Here is a 10,085-nt window from a genome sequence, read left to right on the forward strand (position 1 = left end):
ACAGTTGTATGCAGTTTCAGGGCTGATGTAGCTTCTCTAAATATATTCTCCATTATAAAAGATGAGTGTAACTAATAATTCAAGTATTTATTTCTGGGTTGATGGTTTCTTATTGAAACTCGCGCTGAAGACCACTGACTTAAAAGAAAATTATTTCTTACTGTATATCCTTCCCAAGAAGAGGTATAGCTCTATGTTTTGGACTGTTACAGATCTTGTGATGAAAGTTAATGAATTTAAGTTATATTATTCCAAAGATACACATTAAGTTCTCTAGCAGGGCTTTGAAATTGGATTTGAGATTCTACATTAAATTGTAACACCACAGTCTCGATGAAGCATTTGAATCCAACATCATATGTCAGAAAAAATGTCAGGAAACTGTGGAAGGTACTCTCTTATTTTACGCTTTTGCAATGACAACCCCTCCAAAGATTTTTGGTGAGTGTCTGTGTGGTATGTCCTATACATGGGAGCTTCTGCTAACAGACACTGTTATTTATTAGCACATTTAAATCCAGAATTAAGACTTGCTTGGTCAATGCAAAGCCAGAGCATTGCTGAGGATAAAATTCCTATCAAATAAAAATGGATTCAGGGATGCCAGGATGATGAATTCTAGAGTTGGCACAGTTCGGTATTCTCTTCCTCAGCAAATATTTATTCAAAAATCACCTTTGAGGTATATTTTGTGTCAGGTTGAAAAATTGTTCCCCACCAGGTGGGGATGGCACTTTGCATTTGCCCTCAATGACACAGAATCTGTCCATGGACCCAACAGAAAGATTACCCCATCTTGTCTGTTGCCTCTATTAATCAGTGCCATGCTGACTGATGCCTTCAAGAAGATATCTTTATTTTTCCCTATCCAGGAGACCTTTTGTGATCATGTGAGACTGAACCAACTTATTCTAGAAGGCCATTTTTAAAGCATTTCCTTTAGTTTTAGAATGTTCAAAGATATGGGTTAAATATTCCATCATATAGTGATGGAGCTTCTTATTCTTTTTTTCCTTTGGGGAACTTTTGTTTCAGGTCTCCTTGTAGCCATATAGTCATGTTTTGATCTCAAGCAAGAAAGAAATTATCTTCCAATTATAAGATGCCTCATAAAATTAAAAAGGGAAATTCTGAAGAGATATTCACTATCCTATTTGAGCTCAAATGAAATTTGTGAATATAAAATAGTTAGAAATTACTTCAATAATAAGTGTTCAGAATCTATAGGTTAAAAATGATAAAATCTTCAAGTAAGTAAATATTATGAAAGCATGAATTTCTCCCAAGTAACATGTAATTTAATGTCATTCCTATCAGGGTCCCAGTGTTCTGACTTTGTTTTTTCTGAAACAAGCACTTTGCAAAGTCATTATGAAGGTCTCTTTGGAGGAAAAAAGGTGGGGGTACATAAAATCTCAAAAAAAGAAAAAAGCTTTGAAACAAAAGAAGAATGTTGGAGAAGAATCCAGTGCCAACATGTCAGGACATTATGTCGCAATAATCACAACTGTGTGGTAGGAATCCAGGAATGAATAGGCTTAGAAACAAGCAAACAGGGATCCCTAGGTGGCTCAGAGGTTGAGCATCTACCTTCAACTCAAGTCGTGATCCCGGGGTCTTGGGATCGAGTCCCACATCAGGTTCTTCGCAGGGAGCCTGCTTGTCCCTCTGCCTGTGTCTCTACCTCTCTCTCTCTCTCTGTCTCTCATGAATAAATAAATAAATAAATAAATAAATAAATAAATAAATAAATAATCAAAAAAAAAAAAAAAAGAAGAAGAAAAAGCTGTAATCCTATGTTTTGAAAAACATGATTAGTTATCAAATCTCACATTTGGGAGAAAAGTTTCCCAACAAGAAAATGATTAAAAAAATAATTCCCAAGAAAGAGAAGGCTATATGATTGATACTCTTTGCTCTTTTCTACTAGGTTTTCCAGGGCAATTTTGACAATGATACCCACAGGAAAAACGTCATCGATCCTCCGATCTATGCACGGCACATAAGAATCCTTCCCTGGTCCTGGTATGGGAGGATCACGCTGCGGTCCGAGCTGCTGGGCTGCACAGAAGAAGAGTGAGGAGACTCCACACCCCACAACCCTCCTCTCTCTCTCTCCCTAAAAGTATCTCCTTGGAATGAACTGTGCAAAATCTGTAGGAAAATTGAATGGGATTTGTCATGAAAAAGTGCTCAAATTATGGTAGGCCACTAACTGTCTTTAAGGAGGTCTAAGCCTGCCTTTTCAATGGTTTCATTTGATTTTCATCGTTTAAATTTCTTACGCAACATCACATTAACTTGTGAATTACTTTTGTCATTGTTTTCTAAATTATTTGCAATGGTTGAAATATATTAAGGAAAGAAAGTAGCACTCTTGATAGCAAGGGTAAAACAAAACCTCATAGGTATCAAATAAAAGCAAGAGTTGATAGAGCTTTTATAATCAATACTCAATGAATTCTTATAAAAGGAATACTGCGATGTTAGCAATAAGGTTTTTTTCTTCTGTGATGACTCTACATTATTCTAATTGTTTCCCCTGTGCCTACCAAACACTGTCAGTGTTAATAACAGAATTTTGAAGAATCTGTAACATGCAGTATTAATTGATATTATAATTCTCATTTTACTTTCATTGTTTCTAATCAAATATATTATGTGATCTTTTTTCCTTTTTTTGTTCTATTCTATATTCTTTATATTGTGTATTGACTGAATAAGTCAACATTTTTTTCTAATTCAGTTTTTCCCTATTATTTGCCTAAAAGAGGTTTCATCTCTGTGTGTGTATGTGTATGTATGCATATATATGTATACATATATGTGGAACATGATTGCATATCACCAGATTGATCATATTTAATATTAGTAGATTGAATTTTCAGCTCTATTTTTGAAGGAAGCTATAACTATGTAATTTCCAAATACTTCCTTTATAAAAAATCCAGTACTACCATTTTGCAAAATAAACAACAACAAAGTAATATTATGTCCCTTTAAGCCGGATTTTAAAACTTTGTTTTGATGGTATTTACATAGCCTTCTCTTTCCTTTAAATAATAGAATAATGAATTCTTTGTCTATTTAGAATTTTTTTAGCAAGCAAGTATTAACACAGTGCTGCATAGCCTGGCCAAGCATACTCATCATTTCTTTGTTCATCTCTGCATTTTCTGTGTAACTAGAATTTTATTGAGACTTGAATGAAACTGGTAGCAGTTTCCCAGGAAAGCATATTGTGTAGTTATTTGTGAAAAGTATTTACTAATGACAAAGTAGTAGATCATTTTAAGATGAAAATTGATTTCTATTTATTTTGCTTCGGAGGTCCTAAAAAAATAAACAATTATTGTAACAATTTGTTTATTGATGATGGAGGTTTAAATGACATGTGTCTCAAATTAAAGCTCACACTGCCTCCATAAAAGTCCTCAACATCTAATTTATAAGCTTTACAAGTATTTATTTTACAAGGCTTAGACACAGAATTATTGGAGTTTTAAAGTAAGGGACCTGGAAAAGAAAGTGTGGTATGTGTACAAAATGTTAAAGTCCTGTGCAACACTGCGAAGTTTTTTTTCCCCCTCTATTATTTGTGCTGCATAACAAAAGCCACTAGACTGTTATTGTCTTGTCTGTCCATGTGTTAACAGCATTTCTTAATGATGTAAATATGAAGTGGTCTTCAATCATTGTGAAGAATTTAAAGGGAAAGTCAATCATAATGGCATTTTTAATACGAGCAAAATTAGGACTGGCTGGCCACACATTTGTCCTATGCCCACAGGCTTTCTGCTTCAGGGTCTTATAAAATCGTTGATTTGAAGCATCTGAAATGGTGATCATTTTTCAGCATCTTTCACAAACAAAATTGTTAGTTCCTCTATATTGCCTTTTTCAGACAACTTTAAAATTAGGAATTAAATCTTTTTAATTTCCTAAATGTTAAAGTCATACTACAAATAATTACTTAGGTCCAAAAATATACACACACTTACTGTCTAGCCAATGCCTTTTATTTCTTTAGACATTTACTGTCCCACCAAATTCCTAGCCATTTTCCTTTGCAGACTATGCACGATTCTTCATTCTTAACAGAGTATGTTTTAGAAATCATGAGTATTGCTTTGTAATGACTTACTTCCTCAAAATTATTCATGGCTTCTTGTGATGCTTTGAATTTTATTTTACTGATACCTTTTTAAACTAATATTATCAAAGGGAGTTTGTCAAAATTATACTTCATACCTTTTAGAAATACATTGAAATGGCTTTCTCTTGCTTGTGCATCGTCTCTCTGCTCTCTGTGCTCTTCACCCACATGGCATGACCAACGGGCTATCTATTTGTTCCATGATGCCTCAAATTCATGATAACAAAGGGATTCCCACACGTGGTGATGTTAAAAATTCCTATGAAGTAGTATGTAGCTTTTGTGTCATTTGTATCAATGACATCAAAGGGAAACAAATTTATTCTATTTAAATTCACACTAAAACAAGTAAAATCTTATATGCAGAACACACACAAGAATCACCTAGTCTTCACTATATTGAGTAGCTATAATATGCTAATTTTAGACTCTGAAATTAACATTTTAAACATCTCCATTTTATCTATATCCTGTTGAAAACACTTATCATAGTCACTAATTCTAATTTCAGGGTTGACTTTCTCTTTCTGAATGGCTTCAGAGAATTGGTATGAACTTTGAAGACTTAGGTACTAATGATTGTATCTTTGCTAGTCAACAAATAATGAAACATAATACTCCCTGCTGGCATCTGATATGTCAGTAAGTAGAGAAGTGACTAAGACACAAATAACCTTTGCAAACTCTCAAGCTGTGTAATATTCCAATGTTGTTTTTTTTTCTTTGTATATATACTTAAATCATGTAGGATGTTGTAAAATTAGTATGACCGTGTCTAGTCTTCAAACTTAAAATAAAACTTTTGAAAATCTGGGATACCTTTGAAGCAGTTGTAATTAAACACATTTGTAAGAATACACATATTGTCTGAATGCCCACTACTCTTAACTACACGTTTGAGGTACTTTTTCTTTGTATAAGATAATTAAGCAAATGCATTGAAAAAAAAACAAATTACAATAGCCTCCAAATACACATTGATATTAGTTAACTTGGATTTTCCAAAATTATTAAAATGTGTGCATTTCTCCCACTCCTTTTAGCTCTGGAAAATTTATTGGAATACTGATTAACCAAAGTCATTTTTTTGCTTCATTCATATTTAATGTCGTGTGTTCCAGGATTGATCTGCCCATTGTTAATCACATGCCATTGCTATCATTTCCACTGTTTTTTAAGTACCTGATTCTCAGGAGCATAATGGAGAGATCCAGTCAACAATAGTAAGCAATCACACAAACATTAATAATATATTTACCCATGTAACTTCAGCTATTGCTTAAAGATAGTCAGAACACTTGGTTTCTTCATAAACCTCGTCTCTGCCTCTCTGGAAGCCATGGGTAAAATATTAAGTCTGGGTTCTTCCCACTTCTTAGATATTTTCTTAAGATTCAAAAATGTAAGTTATTAAATGTTGATTCCTTAGTTGTGTTTCAGTGCATCTCTGATAGTTCTCAGTATCGACTTGTTATGTGTATTTATGTAGTCATGCATGTTCTATTTAACTGCATTTGAATGTAAATGCTTCAGTGGGATTCCATTGCTTGCCTAATTTTTTCACATATACAAATATGCTTTACTCCCCAAAATTCATACGTTGAAATCCTAACCCCCTAATATATATGTGTATATATATATATATATATATATCATATTGCATATATATTTAAGAAGGCCAATAAAGAATCAGGACATCTCTATGGGTAAAAGTTCATTGTGATAGAATAATAACTCAATAGAAAATGTTCAATTATGAAGCTCCTAAAATTACTGATTCAAGATGTGGAAACAATAGAAACATTTAGAATTCCAAGGAGGAAAATCTGACCATGTTGAAATTTGTTTCAAAAATCTATCATGAATAACATCATGAATGGAAAATACTCTATTTAACCTAAAAGTTAAAAACATCTAGCACTTCAACTGTGAGTACATGATTTTAAGTAAATATTTTGGTAAAGAAACAATTTTTACTGTCAGCGATGCTGTGCTCCCTACCTCTCTTCTCTAAGGCTAGTTTAAAACAATATAAACAATTGAGTTAGTGTGTTATTTGTGAAAAATATTGCCTCCAGCCTTCGAGATGCAAAACGACCCTTTTACCTGAGCAGGTAAAAATGGAGGATTAAACCACTTTGCTAGCTGAGAAAAACCTGAACTACTCTAAAACAGAATGCACTGTTAAATCCGTCTTTACAAAGAAGGAATACCTAGTGTGTGTAGCAATTTTTCTATTGATTTTGAAGAGGAAAATGGAATTCCTTGATTCTATTGCAGTAAGTATCTATAATTCACATTGGATGTTTCAAAATTGCTACCAGATAAAGTGTTTTCCACAGTAGACAAGTGGCACTTACTCAGAGAGCGATTCTATTAAATGAATTTGGTGACAGAAAACAGGAAAACATTTTTGGAAAAGGCTCCTCATTTAGTTGTTTTTTGCATATCTTGGCAGGAGTTGATGGAGTCATTTGAAAACACGAATGCTGTGGAAATATGGTATAGTAGCATCACCAAACGGTCACCATATTACATGATTAGGCATTGCATATGGTGACTGCCTCTGACTTAATTTTATTTTAATGTCCTCAAAGGCATCAACTACACTCTTCTATATTTATGTAAAATCCCCGTAGTGCCATTCACATGCCCATCCATAAATATGTTATTAATGATGATGAATTGACGTAAGCTCAACTTGCTGCTACCTGAAAAAGAAGTGGTGGCCTTGAGACTGTTGCGGCATTCAAATAGTATGTCCCCCATGGCCAATATGGAAACAGCTTTGTGATGACTTATATAAGCAGCAGGGCCCAGATGCTGAAGAGAATTAAGGGGAAGGCAACTGGGAGTAGACTGCATGCCTATGACAGAGAAGGAATGTTTCCAATAACAAATGACTTAAGTGGCAAATTAAACATGGATTTACACATATTTTATAATTGTACCACCTCTTAGTGATTAATAGAGCTAATTATATGAAAAGTACATGTAATAAATACATATTTAAAATATATTTTTATTTTTTAAAGATTTTATTTATTTATGAGAGAGAGAGAGAGAGAGAGAGAGAGAGAGAGAGAAGTCAATCTTATCTTACAAATAATAACAGTAATAATAATAATAAAAAGGACTTGCCCTTTAGTAGAACTATGGCAGGCCAGTGCCTCTGGCAGACAGGATTAGTGCAGTGCTTCTTATGGGCCAGTGGCATTTTCTACCCAGGCCCAGGAAAGAGGACTTGAACAGAGAGGTTAAAGAGGGCATGTTACAAAGACCACACTACATAATTAACCTCAAGCAGTTGAACTTCCTCAGCTCTTGAATGTTTAGGTAATAATACGGAAAAATGCTATTTTTAAAAAAGATTTTATTTATTTATCTGAGAGGGAGCATGAGCAGGGGGTTGGAGGGGTTAGAGGGAGAGGGAGAAGCAGGCTCCCTCTGAGCAAGAAGCCTGAAACAGGGCTCAAACCCAGGACCCTGGGAATAGGACTTGAACCGAAGGCGGGCTGTTAACTGACTGAGCCCCTCGGGCACCCCCCAAAAATACTATTTTTGACAGCAGATGCATCCTGCTATTGTCTGAATGTTTTTGTACCCCCCTCCCCAATTCATACATTAAAATCCTAAGACCCAGAGGTAGTGGTGTAGGAGGTGGGGCCTTTGGGAGGCGATGAGGTCATGAAGGTGGAGCCCTCATGAATGAGATTAGTGCTCTTACCAAAGAGACCCCCAGAGCTCCTGAGTCCCTTCCATGTGAGGACACAGTGAAAAGATGCTAGCAATGAACCAGGAAGTAGGTCCTCACTTGACGGTACTGGTGTCTTGAACTTGGACTTCACAGCCTCCCAAAGTATAAGCATGAGCAATCCCAGTCTGTGGTATTGTGCTACAGCAGCCTGAATAAACTGAGACACATCCCCAAAAGGAACCCGTTTTTAGTGGTATAAATACCTGGATAAGCTGCTTGGGTTGTGTACTGAGACTCCAAGAGCCATGTTTAAACAATACTAAAATGTTTTTCATACTTCTAGTGGTGAGAAATTGGTGGATTAGGACCAGTATTTTTTTTTTAATTAAATAAACTAAGAGAAGCATGGAGAAAGGCAGAGGGGAGGGGAGGAATGTGTCCACTGTAAAAATTCTTTCCTAAAACATTTTTATTTCAGTTATATTCCTGTGCATATGTGTGTTCTTGACCAGAGCATAAATTATTTTTCTTACTCTGAGACACAGTCATAAACATTTGAAAACCACGGCAACATGGTCATGAACTGCCTTCTAAACGGACAGTGTCTGCTAGCCGCCTGCCTGGTATGCTGGGTGGTCAGTGTGAGTTTAGAGCCAGAATTGGATGGATCCTGGCAACAGGACGCTTTTATAGGCTTGGTGGGGACAGAGAGGACTAGGTGCTAGAGGCCTGATAGGCTTTTTAAGAAAACAAAAATACTACCCAGGGAACTGTGTGCATTTTTATTATGTGGTGGATCAAGTCCTTTACCCTTCTCCCTGTAAAACATTCTAATACAGTAAGTTTTTCCTTTTCCCTATTCCATTGCACAGTCTATTCTGCTAGGGAATAATTCTGCTAGGGAAGGTACGGCCAACTATTGAGTCTGGCCTGAAGGTGGGTTTGCAGCATGAGCAGAAGCTGCCTATGGGGGAACCTGCCACTTGGGGTTAAATATAATATAGATCCATCTGTTGTTTGGTTTGTTTATTTGTTTGTTGAATCGACTTTGATGCTTTTTCTTTTAGTGGATTTTTCTACAGTCACTTGTGGTTTAAAAATCCATAATTTGGTTCCCCTGTTTGCTCATTCTGACTTTTTCAGACTGTTTTCAGAAACTCATACTACCAATTCCTTGTTTGAGAATGTTCCTCCCTAACTCAAGTATCACAAACACTTATGCCTCTGAATTGTAGCATTAGGCCGTAATTCAGATCCTGTAAAATATTAAATCGTTTTCACTTTCACTGGAGATATAAAGCTGAATTCTTTTATAACTAACACCATAGAAACTACTATTAAGTAGTCAAACTATTAAGTCTAACTATCCAGTTAAACTTTTAAGATTAACAAACCTCTTTTTAAAATCATTCTCTGAGTAAAATTGAAGTATGTCGCAAGATTCTGGAAATAGAGAGATGAAAAGACTGTGACTTGCACGAACTCACAATGTGGAGGGCAGTAGGAGGTTGACGAGAAAGTAAACAATTACATTGGGCTCTATAACAAAAATATGTTCAAAGTGCAAAGAGAACATAAAACAGAACTTATGCCAGTAAAAATTCAGTCAGGGAAGGCAGTCAGAGGAAGTGGACATCTGAAATGACATCAAAACTGTCCAATTTAATATTCATGACAACTGAAACATCCAATTTACTAGTGTGACAGCTCTAGGAAGAATGAAATAAGATGTCCTGTGTAAGAGGGAAAGAGGAGTTGGGTGCCTGAGTGGCTCTTGATTTCAGCTCAGGTCATGATCTCCAGGTCATGAGATTGAGTCCTTCATCTGGCTTTGTGCTGAGCATGGAGCCTGCTTGGGATTCTCTCTCTCCCTCTCCCCCTCCCCACCCCATTCCCTCTTTAAAAAAAAAAAAAAAGAAAATAGAGTAGCACAAAGAGGTAAGAAGATTTGATCAGGTTACAGAGCTCTGATTTGCACATACCTAGATCTGAGATGTCCCTCACCCTATTCAATACTCTTTTTCTTCTTTTAAGTCAAAAAGTCCTAAAAATGTGTTTTGTTACATCCTGGGTCATTAACAACAGGAATGATCTGCCTCCAACTCAGGATGCATGGTTTCTTCTGCAATTTCTCCAATGGTCCTGCACAACTCAATATATCAGTGTTATCTAACAACATGTGTTCGAAATAATTGATGAGTGGGTGAAGTGTTGACCATCACATGAATGTAT

At 35.6% G+C, this 10,085-nt stretch overlaps 1 protein-coding gene across 2 annotated transcripts in view; it reads left to right on the forward strand.

The window, feature by feature from the left end:
* The window catches only part of EDIL3 (EGF like repeats and discoidin domains 3), a 388,297-nt gene extending 383,325 nt beyond the window's left edge, over positions 1-4,972 (forward strand). For both annotated transcript variants that reach the window (XM_072736863.1, XM_072736862.1), the window contains one exon: positions 1,931-4,972. In XM_072736863.1, coding sequence (XP_072592964.1) covers positions 1,931-2,080 — 150 coding nt within the window. In that variant the 3' untranslated portion in view covers positions 2,081-4,972. The remainder of the gene's footprint in view (positions 1-1,930) is intronic.
* The last annotated feature ends 5,113 nt before the right edge of the window (positions 4,973-10,085 follow it).

This window comes from Vulpes vulpes, chromosome 14 (assembly GCF_048418805.1).
Source record: "Vulpes vulpes isolate BD-2025 chromosome 14, VulVul3, whole genome shotgun sequence".
Taxonomy (NCBI): Eukaryota; Metazoa; Chordata; class Mammalia; order Carnivora; family Canidae; genus Vulpes; species Vulpes vulpes.